Below are 14,704 nucleotides of genomic sequence, written 5' to 3' on the forward strand. Positions count from 1 at the left end.
CACTTCGTTTGCGCATAAACTCGTCCACAATTTCGTGTCACACTTGAATCGGTTTCGTCGTCAGTGGAAAATAATCTTGAGAAAATAGTGGATAAGAAAAAGTTTCGAACTGCAACCCATGGAAAATATGCATCGTCCTTTGAGTGGCATTTGGCATTACTACATGATGATACCACGTCTATAGACCATTGCTTGATGCTTGCGGACAAGTTTGCGGTGCATTTCATGGGGTTCAACACTGTAACAATCCGCAGTAATAATTTTACCTCGACTGAGATAGAAATATGACTAACAACACCTCCTGTGAGTGTAGAAATTGTTTCGAAATCCGTTATCAAGGTTCATCGTTTTGACCATTTACAGTCGTAGCAGATATAATTCTCAACGCAAGTGACAATGCAATACAGGAAAACCATCTCGGTTATCCCGTACACTCAGATAAATGTACATTTCTAGACGTTGATCTTTGTTGTCTGGTATGAACTCATGTAGCACCTATTAGTCTATTTTTTCAACTACCGATTGCACAGAGTCACCAAACCACAGCGGTATGATGTAAGAATAACTCGTTTGGAATTGTATGAACGTTGACGTGCAGTTTCTTACGGTGCAATTTCACACGGTGCTCATTATCGAGTCATTCTGCAGGTGTCGTACATTTTCACACGATTCGCCTGTCAATCACGTGATTCATCCTGAATACGCTTTTCACTATAGGAAGAGGGTGCACACAGAACAAGTGTCAACTAAGTAAGAACTGAAAAAGAGCAAACTCAAGTTAAAATAAATACGAACAATTGCAATTAATACTAGAAAAGGAGAGCTTAGAAAATGTTTCATAAAAAGAATAATAAAGAAAATAACCGGAAATTAATAGAACTAAGAACAAACCAAATAGCAAACAATGAGCGAACAAATATTATAGAAAAGAAGAAGAGAAAAATAATAACATAATAAATGGGAAATTGAAATAAATAAGTGAAAAATAACAAAAACTACCGCAAATTGAAATAGAGAAGAAAGAATAGCAAATGAAAATAAATAAGAACAGAAAAAGAATAATCAAAAACAAAATGATCAGGAACAGAAAATAGAATAATAACAAATTAAAATAAATAAAGAACAAAATAAGCTGCACATCAGAGAATTCAGTCAGGAAATTTAAAAATCGAATAATATGCCCGCACCAGAGCACAGACAAAGGTTGTGATTTGTGAAATACACAACAGTAGCTCCATACTCCAAGGCGGTTCTAAGAAGAACCTTGTCATCTTGTAATTTTCTGAGCGAATAGCACGTCGTTATGGTGGAACTTTCATACCTCTGTACTTCATCAACCCATTTTATACAATTCATAGCTCACTATTCCAGCGTTTGGAAAAAACTCGCGATTCTTAAACATTTTTTAAAGTCTCCGCCATTTCCTGTTTATCCAGGACTAATTGCAATTGTCCGTCAAGACGGATGTAAGTGGATTTTCTACACTTCTCCGGATTACATCCTAAGTCCTGTCTCGTAAAAAAAAACCTAGACGTAGCATCTGCTTTTAGTACACTCACAAGCTTCAAGATATGTGGTATACTCTGCGGTTTAACTTATTGCAGTTCTGTGTCTTTTAACCATTGCAGTTCCGTATTTCTCTGGGAATGTTTGGATTGTCTATCCATTGTTCAATGAAATAATCGTTGAACTCTTCGATTTTCGATTTTCGAGGCCAGATGGACAGTCCTCCATGACGATGAGCCAACTTTCATCGATCCTGCTTGCTGGTATTAATGCTAATGCACTACACATACGAACATGATGGCGTACACCTTCATTGTGGAGCTATTCTTCGACGAGACATATACTCCGAATCTTTCGCCAGATACTCTGGTTGAAATGGTAGTGGCAGCCGGAAACCTGTGAATTAGGAAATACCGCAAGCAATGCGTTGATTTCAGGAAACTCAATATAGGCTTTCAGCTCTCGAAGTTTCTTTCTGGCCAGACCACATTTTAAGAAATGTAAACAGTTACTTGTTATGTTCGCTCTGTTTTATCTGACAGCGATGCATACAAGTCTGGTATAACCAATGTCTTATCATGTGTGGTTCCTATATCTGCATTATGATATATAATTGAAAAAAAAAATACTTGCAGCAACTCTTAAACAAGAAGCCATTATTCGTTGCCCTTCAGGTGCAGAACGAACTAACCAAGAATAGGAAGAGAACGAAAGTTTTACATTCCACGGCGTTGATGACAAATGGATGAAATGGTGGAATGAAGAAAGTGGAAGGAAACGGGAAAACCCGAGAAAACCCACCTACACAGTGTTTGTCCACCACAAAGTTCACTTGGCGCGAGCTGGGATGGGTCCAAGGACCCCATGTACCAGAGCTGAATCCTTTACAGCTGAGCCACCGTGGCCTCGAGGAAGAGAACAATCACAAAATAAAAGTTTATTTAATTCATCTTACCATTACAAAAACAATAGGCTCCGATTTGGTTAACAAAGTGCTTATTTTATCCTTTACTGCTGAGAACTAATTTATTGTGGACATACGTTAATTTCTGCAAATACAGGTTTTGACCAACCTAGCCGCAGAATGCCTTGAAAGTCAACCTGTAGATAGTATATAAATTTCCGAAAACACTGGAGTGGAAACCAGTAAGACATTTTTTGCAAGATTATCTTTTTTCTGAATTTTTATTTTTATTTTCATCTACTTTAATTTGCTATTATTTTCGTTATTGGTTTTAATTTATTTTTGTAATTATTTTCCTCTTCTTTGTTATAATTTGTATTTTCCAATTTTTTCCTAGCTTCTCAAGTATTAGTTACAATTGTTTTTACTCTATTCTGTTCTTCTGTTTGCTCTGTCCTCCCTCCCCTTATAGTGAAAGCAGTTTCAGGATGAATGACGTGATTGACAGGTGGACCGTGTAAAAATGCACGACACCTGCAGAATGATTAATCCTATAAACAGGACCGTGTGAAATTGCTCGATAATGAGCACTGTGCGAACTTGCACCGTGTGGAAATGCACGGAATCCCTTGAAATAGCATGTTCTGATTGTTCTGATAAGGTCCTGAAGAACGCCATGGAAGGGGACCTTCGGAGTGTTCATACGATAGCCCAAATGCACTTTTATGTTTTTCGTGGCTAGGTAGGCAGAATGATTCAGTTTGAACTTGTAAAGGAAAATCATTCTCAATATTTTGTGTTCTCCATGGTGTACTTTTACTCATCCCTGTTAAACAAAGCAGTATTTCCTAACGGAGTCGGCACCACAGCCTGTTTTCTGAATACGTACGGAGTTTCTGATGTTGTGTGCATGACCTCTGTCCTTCCATTGGTTTCATTGCAGGGAGTGGTTTTCCGTCAAACATAAAACTTCACATTTCAATCCCACTAGCTCAAAATTTTGTTGTTCTAAATTACACATGTCCGAAGTTATTCCTTGAAAGTATTTTAAGAGCAATGGTTTACTGTTTTTTAATGAATATAATGAAAACATTTAAATTCATAGATTGTGTCGCAAAATTCATTTACCAGACCAAGTATTTTCTTTATTCTGTGACTTCATAGTCGTGCTCAGTGTCTCGCAAATCTATATATAACAAATTACAGTACAGTGAAACCTGTCAACTTGGCCACCTCTCTAAGTTGGCCACCTGCTTATCTTGGCCTAGTTCGTCTTGAACCTGCATTTTCCCATAAGACATTCGTTACTTACTACTCTATAAGTTGGCCACCTGTCTATCTTGGAAGTTGGCCACACTGAAGCACTGTTTACTCTATGATGATAATGATAAATTTACCTGTGTATCTTGGCCACGAAAAATACAGTTTTGTTATTTTTCTTAACTCTTTCGAATTCTCATATGAGAGGCAGATGTTCTGTATTTGTGACTGGACACAAAAGAAGCAAAGATTCGCACGATTTGTTCTTGGAGGTCAATGGCCAGAACACTACCCTCATAAAAGGGTGGTGAAGGAAGATGTGAATAAGAAGAAGCACGTACAGGAATTCAGGAAATGGTTGTACGCATTTGTTTACCCTGTCTGTTTTGGTAAAACCATTAGCTATATCGGCTCCTTTCATCAGTGGGAAGCTTTAGTAATTCCGGAAAATTCTCAAGGTTAAAGCTCAATTGTCATTTATTGGCACCTGACTGCATGTCAAAAGGTAGCGGAGGTTTTGAGATATGAATTCCCTCAAGATTTTTTCAAAGCATCTTTTGCTCCGAGGGAAACACTTCTAGTTCATTAACAAGAGGTAGTTAACTACAATATTACAATGTGCATATCTGCCAAAAAGAATAAAGCAAATATGTCTAGAATGAACCACCATTCAATAACAAGTGAAAAGATGTCATATAAATTGCATATGAATTTCTCAATTTATAACTTAGCTTTTCTTGTTTTCAATCTGAATAACTCAGTGTGCTATAATATCAATTTCAATAAACTGCGTACCTACACTTCTATTTCATGGTTGTTTGTGTTATTGTTTTCAATCCGAATAATCCAATGTACCAGACTAGTTTTCAGGAAGAGAAAGTTATGCATATATATTAAATATACTATCAAGAGCGCCAATCCTGGGGGAATCGAGGGGCCCTGGCCCCCCAAAGCTCTTGTGGCTCCTATTTTATTTATGAGTATACAATATTTGGTATAATTTGAGTGCAATTTGTCTTAAAATCTTCATACATATACCTTCTGCATCTGAATGCCCCCCCCCCTCCAAATTTACAGAGAAATCGGCGCTCTTACATACTATAGTAATATTTTCTAGTACTGTATATATTTATGATTACTCTATATACATTATTTATAAGTAGCTGTCGTGCCACTGTTTATTAAAATTTTACAGTCAAGTAATACTAGAAATCCTATTCTAAAAATACACAAATCACACTTATTTTCTGTAAGTTGGCCACCTGTCTAAGTTGGCCACTTTTCGATGGAACCGATGGTGGCCAACATAGACAGGTTTCACTGTATCATTATCCAATATATTTTAATTTACGAAGAGAGCTAATTACTTTAGTAGTAGTTTGCATAAATTACAATCTTAGAAAAAGTATGAATTAATTGTATAGTGATATAAATATTTACCTTAGAAATTGTCCATTTTTTGGCCATTTTGCTTTAAGCCCTTCACATTTGATAATACTGTTGGAAATATTGATCTGTTTCTACTAAACGTACATTACATAATATTAACAATTAGTTACTTTACTGCTTTTTGAGGAAAATTATATCTATTTAGATAACGTCAAGATTTTGTTGGTTACCACTTATCTAGACTACGGGCTACTTTAAAAAGCAATTTGAATTTGTTTGTCTTGGTCATTCTCGAGTTTGTCAGCTTACGGGCCGCAGTTGTATATTTATGGACACAATTGAAGACAAAAAACAGCATCATATCTCTAAAAGTATGATTACCAGAACCTGGAATCAGAATGTTCTTATTCTTAACGTTTTGCAATCTATAGGTTGCAGATGGACGGACGAATACATTAGTGTTTCACCATTTAATTAACATTATGTCAACGGCAGAAAAATAAATAAATAAATAACAACTTACATTAATGTTACTGTATTTATGAAGCTTTCAGTTCTTGCATTAAAATATGTTGATACTGTATAGTAATGCACCTTATAATAAACATGTTATTAGTGTTCAGTTTCAGAGCTATTACCAGACTTATTGTTTGGAAGAATAATTTGTGCTTTTCTCTGATAAAGAATAACTTTTTATCAGAGGAAGAAACGAGCTGTATTTCCTTAACTGTGCGTGCGGTATAAGCGATGCTTCTAACAAGGATTAAGAAAATTAGCGAGTCTAAGATTTGTCTAGAAATTAAAATAAAATAGCAGAAAAGTATAATCTGTTATATCTAGTATATCTCAGTACAAATCTGCTTGTATGTGTTACAACATGACTTTAAAACTCTTTTGCATTAAGTAGGAAAGGTGCAAAAATGTATTAAGAATTAATATGGATCCTGATAACCGGTGAACATATGAAACATTTTTTCTGTTAACTTTCTTTTTCTGTTGTTCTATCCGCTGGCAGTCCGAAGATCTTTTTAGTGAGATCATGGGGCTACTGGAAGAATGGAACATTCGATGGTTTGGTTGGTATGCTGCAGAAAGGAGAGGTTGAAATCGGAGCTGTAGGGCTTGCCATCAAGAAAAGGCGATGGGGAGTGTTGGATTACGCAGCAGACACAACAGAATTCAAGTAAGAGTATATACACTTATTTTCACAACGAAATATTTATCTTCGATAGTACGAATAATTATATTTTAATTTAATTCACTTTAAATTTATGAAAAATGTCAACATGGGTTTAAGATCCAGAAGTTATGCATTTCCCAAGCTTTAGTATGTCGTAAATTTAATAAGGAGTTTTTGAACACTGAGATCTTTCCTCAGCAAAGATGTCGATAAACACTAAAGAGAATTACATTCCCTCTATAAAGGTTAGACAATTTCAAATACATGTTATTATGAAATGCACCTTGTCACAAATACAGGTACATGTTCCATTATATAAAATTTGGAGGTTGGGTGTGCAAATGAAGGAACTCCCACAATGAAGAACGTAGGATCTCTCTCCCCATCAGCCATGCATGAAACTGACCATTAATAATCAAGCTGTGCATTAAAGTCTATGAGACGTCAACTAGGTTAAGCAATATTTAAGAACAACGTATGAATATCTATATAATGTTTTTAATTGAGATCAACTCTAAAACTGTTAACAGCCTTTTTTTTCAAATTACATGTTACAATTGGAACGTATTCATTACGTATTATCTTCTTTATATTTGTATATAATTCTCATACTTCATCATATTATTTAAATCATATTTCATCATTTATTTCACATATCGTATTTCTTTGAGGGCTGTTTCATGAAACTAGAATTAAATTCTCACTAATATATGTATATAGACAATCAATACTAATATATAAACAAAATAATAACCTAGTTGCTCCAGCTCGAACTGATTTTACTTATTTATTTTTCAGCTGATTATTAAATTTTAAATAGAGGCCTAAACATAAATACAATCATAGTTGGTTTTAGTTTTCGACATTGGATCCGAGGCTTTACTCGTTTACAGATACATATTTCTAGTATATCTATTGTCAATCAAAATCACAAATGTCTTCTTCACCATATTTGATAATATCAATTTCTTTTAATTTCGATTCGAAAAATGTTTTAATATTCTTTTAGATTTTAATTTAAAGATCATCTGATAATTTACACTGTAGTACTCCTGGATAAAAGTTATCACGCTTGTGTGATATGAACCACATCAACTTCCAATCTCTGGTTGGAAGTTGCCAAGTTACATGGTAATACTATAGTGTACTGTTTTTACAAGATGTTAAATATTGATTTTAGCTGGATAGGAACCTCTGTATTAACTGTTAAACGATGTCGTGTTCTGCAAGTAGACGTCTATAAGGTGTTAGTTTGGGTCCCAACTTCCTTGCAATTCAATGACTTCGAAACAGTTCTTAGGTTCTCTTCGATTGAAACAGCTTCCTTTTTAGTTAGCGCAGTTCTACGATGAAACATCCGAGATTCCTTCGTGAAAACTGAGCTAAGCTTTGGCCCGATGCAACGGAGTCGCCACCCTCGCTCAAATGGCTTAGGGAAAATGAAACTTAGAAGATGAACAGATTCTAGGGGACATGAGAGTTAACGTTTGTGAAAGTATGAATAGTGTAGTACCAAAGTTTATAAAAGTGTATTAATGAGTTACATTAATATACAATCTGTAATTATAATAGTTATAATTAAAACTCAAATAACATAATTTCGTTTAAATTTGTTTATCATCAATGATCCAGATACAAATTCCATCGACAAAATTAAGAATTTAATTGGATTCTTTTCCGTATTTATCATGTATTCTTCTTCTGATCAGTAAGGAGAACGGACTTTCACACACTCAGTTAGATACAGATTAAATACTCTTATATTTTCTTCGATTTGCAAGAAAACCATTAATGCTTTAAACACAGGTATGTTTCGGAAGCAAAGGAAGTACGCGGTTATTACTATTATTTACTATTCTTCATTCGACCGATCCTTATATATATTTTCTTTATTTTTTAATTGTAACTTCTTATTCTTCTTTACTTAATAACACAATTACCATTTTATTAATACATTCATAATATGATAACTCATTCAGCAAATAATTCGTTTTCCTTTATACATTAATAAATACCAAATCATATTTTATTATTTTTAAATAACATATACCGACGTACATATACTACGAAGCTTCCATATCTACCACTTTAAGCAAACATTATCTACTCTGAGTCAATTGGTCCGTAAATTGTACAGTAATCATTAAGTTTAAAGATATTCCAATTCTGTTTCTGTATGCTCAGATAGACAGTTATATACTAGTAAATCAATGCTATTGCATAATTTATTAGAAACCTTCTAAGTTGACATTTCAAATAGTCGTAGAATTTAACATTACACATGAAATTTCGAATTACTTGGTTATTTTTTTTATATTCCGAAATAAATCATTTGGAAGATAATATGGTGGCAAAAGATGATAGGGGAGAGAGAAGAATCTCTCCCGAATAGTTTAAACTTTAGCAATTCATTTTATTAATTATTCCTTTCTTCTCAATGAAATTTTATAATTATTTACTGTTTTACCTGATATGTTAATTTAATCTTTCAAACTCGGCTTTCGAAGATTAATACGATATTTTCCGAAAATAAGCACCAACTTCTAAATCACTATGTTAATACACGTATATATCTTTTTCGTTTCGAAAACATTTATTAATTTTCTGTAATTCCAATTTTAACATCTTGAGATGCAGATCAAAAACCAATTGTGATCCAAATTTAAAATTCTGGGATACGGATTAAAATCCAAATTGTAGTTCACGAATATCTAGTAATGCGCTAGGTACAGGTATATTTTAGTGGCGCATTACAATTATTTAATTATCTATCTTATTTATTTCGAATGGGTTAGTGGTAAAGTTTTCACTTCTGGTGCACGGAGTCAATGGTTCGACCCAAACTCGCACCGAGTGAGGTTTATCGTGGACAAATATTTTGTGCGGGGAATTTCTCGGAGTTTTGCCATTTTCTCCAACTCTCTTCATTCCACCATTTCAATCATTCTCATCATTACCGTCTCCTTTAGCTTGTATGGCATAACTGTGGGACGTAATACTGGAATATTTTATTTCTTTGTTGTTGGTAGTAATAGGCACTTAAGGACAATTCTATTTCTGTTTGATTCGTGAATTAGGATGATTCACGAGAATTTATATAAAATTTACATATATTTCAAACTTGAAACATGTACGTAGTTTGAAAGTGAAAAAGTGTATTTGTTGTTTACAGTTTATGCATGGTATAAACTGATATAGGTAGTAGTAACTGTGCAATTTAGGATTTAAATTGTATTTCATGAAATAGGAGCTTAAAGTGATAGTCAATATATATTAGGTGCCTTAATGCGAGGCTAACTTGTTAGCAAATTGTTCGTGATAAATTAGATTCAGCATATTTACAGTTTGTATTTGAAATAGTTAAATGTTGCGTACGGTGAGGAGGTTTAATAACTACCCAGCCTCTGTAATCTCACCCAATTCAATTATGTGTCATATTATTATTTTTTTGCGAAAAAAATGCTGTGTATGCAGTTTTACATACAAAACAGTTTTACAAAAATTATTATGAGTGCAGTTTTTCATTATGTCGTTAATTAAAGAAAAAATGAACTCCTATTTACTTATACACAGATAACACCGTAGACTTCCGATAGGCCCTTCGGCACCACTTACTCCATTTCCGCAGAGACATAGCATGGGGTAGTTTTCAGTGTGGGGAGCTTTATAGGATTTTTCAAAATCCACTTACTTCGTTAATATTTAAAAAAATAATATGGATATGAAAGATTATCTAATTTATTATACTATTTTTACTTAAACATTTAGGATAAATAAACCATCCTCGTGGTTATCAAAAATGATTAAAAGCAATCAAATGTAATAAATTTTTGATAGTAGAATGTTTGCAGTGGCAGGTCCGCAACTAGAGGGGGCAGGAGGCCTTGCCTTATAAACTATTCATGGCCTCGCCAGACCTCAATACAAAATGCTATTATTAATACAAAAATCACAATTTAGATATTTGTAAGAGAATTTTTAATGACTTGCCCCCCTATCTTATTCCTGCCCCCCCAAACTTCTGTGTCTGGTCGCGGGCCTGTGCAGTGGCAAATAAATTATACTTTTTCTGGCTTAAAATATTTGTGTATTGTTAAATCTTATTATACGTGCTCCATTTTGTAGTTAATATATTATAATCTCTAGTTCTTACATTATATCAAATTTTCATAAAGCAAAGAAAAAAAAAGCTTTTATTGTATCTTTTATCGTACACATTACCTTACATGTTTTAACCTACTGTTATATTATTAATTATAAATTACTATTAATATATTACTTTTTATTATTAATCCAGAAATATCTAGGTATCTTTCTCAGTTATTTCTTTGTTAGCTATTCCCGATACTTAGATTGGAGAATAAGATGTTTGCATTAGTTATTGCAAATAAAATTACTTCATTTTTTCATCACTTGCATTAAAAATAAAATGAACTGAAGTCTACTGTATAAGTATTTAAAATTACCTTACGAACGTATTTACAACTAAATCAACTCTTTGTCAATAACATTAAATCGTTTTCTTTTTTTCTAGCCGTGAGTTTTGGATGGAAACTTCACTCAAAATAATGTATATATGTTCGAGTTCATGATAAAATCTATATATATAAAAGAGAACGTACAAATCCTTTGTTAGCTCATCACGCTAATACGGCTGAACCAATTTCTTTCATTTTTGGGGGGTTATTAAGATTTGGACCCTAGATGGTTTTTATCATATCACTTTAATTTTCAATTACCAGTGTCTTGAGATAATTGACCATTCAAGTGTCCATAACGTACAAATCCTTTGTTAGCTCATCATAGCTAAATCTAACCGTATTTATATGCAACCCACATGACCGTGTCACTCGGCGGGTTAACATAAATGACAGGCGATATAATGTTAACATTTACTGCAATCTTCTATGGTTTTTATCATATCACTTGAAAGCGAAAAAGTAAAAATTATCTAAGTAACAAAGTTTATTGCGTTCCGGGGTGACCCCAGCGAAGCGGGGTGAACGCTGCTAGTTACCTCTAAAAATCTACGAAAACTAGCAAACTCTATATTTTTAAAACAGAAAGTAATTTTAAATCTATTGATACAGAAAAGTTAAGTAATAAACAGAATGATAAGATTAGAAAATTTATTTAATATTAAGAACAGGAAATATGGTTACCAAATGGTCAACATGTTAGTAAAATCATCAAACTCAAAAACAATAGGCAACTAATAGCATTTATGTGCTACTTGAGAATCTTCATTTAAATTGAGGTATCATTTCTTTCATTTACATGAATTTTACCCAACTTAACACTTATAACTTTCTTCCACTAAAACGTAAAGATAATCCTCTTTGTGCCTACTACACTATGTAGCAGACTTCTTTGTATTCTCTGCACAATATTAATATTGGGTCCTTACACTTGAAAACTCGTTTTTGATAATATGAAAATAAAGTGATAACTTTTATTAAATATTTAGAATTCTTTAAAATTAATTAGCATCTTTATGCATTAATGATCCTCTGCAATCATTTCTCTAATATCTTCATTCCATCGTGGAAAAAGTTCTTGTAATTAGAAGCAATGTGGTCATTAAAGACATTTTTCACAACTTATTCCTCTTTGCTGATGTGTCTACTTCGAAGGAAAGTTTCAAAACCGCTGAAAAGAAAGAAATTAGTAGGAGATATATATCTGGGAAATATCGAGAATGAGAAAGAATTTCATATTCTAAATCTGGAATTTTGGGGGTAGACATTTGTTTCACACGAAGTCTGCCTATTTGTCAATGTTGGTTGTTTCATGAACAGTTTTTGGTGCATTTCTTCAATATCATCGCAGGTATATTCGTGCTGCCATAGTTATACCTCCTTCAACAAACAAAAAATTAACAACATCCTAGAGATGTCCACCAGACTGTGAACATGATCTTCTAGGGATGGAGTACAGATTTTGGATATTGTATAGAAGCTTCTATAACATCAAACCATTAGAATGATTATTTACGGTTATCGTATAGCATAATTTTTCATCACACGTGACAATTCGATTTCAAAGGGACTCTCTTTGGTTTCTTAAATTAAGAGAACTGCTTATTTCCAAGTGATAAATTGTTTGAGTGTTTGTCATGGGAACCCACTCATCAAGTTTTTTTTTTTTTTTTTTTCGCTCTACCTAAGGCAGTCAATTTACGGGATACAGTTGCAGGAGACATGTGAAGGTTCTCTGCAATTTTGCTGATTGATTTTTTGGGGGTCTTGTTGGGCAATTGCATTCAAATCTTTAGGATTAAGCACACGAGGAAACCTTCCACTGGTTCATTTTCAAGATCCATATTTCAGCCCCTGAATTTTGCAAACTAACTTCGAGCGGTCCGCACGCTTACTGTGCCCTCCAAAATACGTGGAAAATGTTTGAGCTTGCATCTTCACCGTTATGGACCAACATGTATTCGTATAACGTAACGATGCGTAGATTCTTCTTTTCATACACGGATTTTTATGCCTTAAAAAAGAAAAAAACATTATGGTTCAAGTTGAAAACATCCAATATTATAGATTGAACATTATTTCAAATATTACAAGAAGTTTTACTTTAATCATAATAGAATTAGCTGTTTTAAATTTGATCATCTTTGCAACTACTCCAAAAATTATATTTGATGTGTAACGACCCAATAGAAACAATGGTAACTACACTCAGTTAACTACCGAATAAACATAAAAATTGATATGTCCATTAAAAACTGTTGCACAATTGGAATCAAGAAATAAATTCAGTTGCAAAACTTTCTTCTTGTCGAACTATTTGTTCAAATCAAAGTGAATATTTGCCTAAACAAACATATTTCAACATTTCCTCCCTAACAAAAAATAATACATAAAATAAAACAAAAACTGTTTTACTCAAATAAAGGATGTCCCCTCTGAAACGATTCTTTAATCATTTCAATTATGTATAGCTTAGAAAGATTGCTTGCGAGTGTAAATGAATTGTTTAAGTAACTTTCTTATTACTTTCAGAGGTCCACGTTTCCTGTTTCGTCAGCCATCTTTATCTTCTGTCACCAATATCTTCACACTGCCATTTGAACGGACTGTATGGTTTGCTTGTTGTGGTCTCATCGCAGTTATTACAATTCTTCTGTTTATAGTTCTTCACATGGAGAATACAGCCAATAAATATAAACAAGAGGACAATGTTAAGACCGAAGAATCTTTTAGTGACGTTGTACTAGCAGCTATTGGAGCCATTTGCCAGCAAGGTATAACAAATGGCATACGTTGTAAAGAAGAATAAATTCATATAATGTTATTGTTGAATGAAAATGAAATGTAAATTACTATGAACCAAATATTTAGATGTTAAGAAATACAAGAAACAATTTCAATGAAAGACAAGTAGTTTTAAAGCCTATATCTTCACTCAATTATTGCATATTGTAAGTTTCCATTTCGTAAAATAAAAAAAGGAGAGAGAAAAGAGGTTAAGTATATTATTGATTTGAACATACATGTAATTGATTCTTATCATCATCACAGTATGTTTTAGAATACTTAGGCATAAACTAACGCCAATGATTTTCACTTGGCTTTAACTATCGTTAATGAATATGTTAATTTCAAGTTCAACTTTTAGAACAAAGAGACAAGAGTAGTGGTCCATTGTTGGTTATTTCATTTAGTAAGCCACGAAAATAGTTTAAAATCCTGGAACGCTTTAATGAAAAGAAAGTTCTAAGCGCTGAAAATGGCAGTAAAATAAACTTCACACAAAATAGTATTTTATACATATTTTCTCTCTTGTGAAATTAATTTATATGTAATAATACTGTACCTTCCTTATATTACATTATCAGAGAGAATCTCTTCTGATATATTTAGTTCTAAGATTATCTGTTTCTTCCTAATGCTAATAATCTTTTTTAAAGGTGTTTCAAGGAATCGATCTCACAAAGGTTTCCTTCATTATTCAAAATTACCCCACACGAAAAAGTAACGAGAGATTTTGAAAAAAAAAAATGAAAATATGTTTATTGACTGCTGGTGTCTGGAGTGTTTTTAAAACTGAAAACAGGCTCTAGCTAGTTAGGCAAGACACTAAGCTAATAGAATATTATGTAAGTAGGCCTATAGTGTTTAGGTTCTTTCCCACGTGGAACTAAAGGATATATGAAACACTGTGAATTAGGGCGTTAAAGTGAAAGGATAGGATTAGTGCGACAACTAAAATCAAAATCACTATGTATCCAAGTTGAAAATATCAATGACCTGGCGATGGAGGTCTGTACTGGTTCGGACCGTAAAATACCATATTTCTTAGGTATTTTCTGGCCTAACTTAGTAAATATATTGTACAACGATATTTATAGCACGGCTCTTTCTGGAGAACTTTTAAAGCACAACTGCAAAATTAAACATCTAATTGCTGTAAATAAAATACAATTTTGCGTTAATTATTACGTTTTTTTTTTTTAA

The 14,704-nt window shown here is 33.1% G+C and overlaps 1 protein-coding gene across 1 annotated transcript in view; it reads left to right on the forward strand.

Annotated features, from left to right (window-relative positions):
* The window catches only part of LOC145667757 (uncharacterized), a 147,102-nt gene that overhangs the window by 23,806 nt on the left and 108,592 nt on the right, over nucleotides 1-14,704 (forward strand). Inside the window, exons 5-6 of the mRNA XM_081735199.1 lie at nucleotides 6,075-6,242; nucleotides 13,250-13,491. Of these exons, the coding sequence (XP_081591325.1) occupies nucleotides 6,075-6,242; nucleotides 13,250-13,491 (410 nt within the window). The remainder of the gene's footprint in view (nucleotides 1-6,074; nucleotides 6,243-13,249; nucleotides 13,492-14,704) is intronic.

Source organism: Thermobia domestica, chromosome 13 (genome assembly GCF_964235325.1).
Source record: "Thermobia domestica chromosome 13, izTheDome1.hap1.1, whole genome shotgun sequence".
Lineage (NCBI taxonomy): Eukaryota > Metazoa > Arthropoda > Insecta > Zygentoma > Lepismatidae > Thermobia > Thermobia domestica.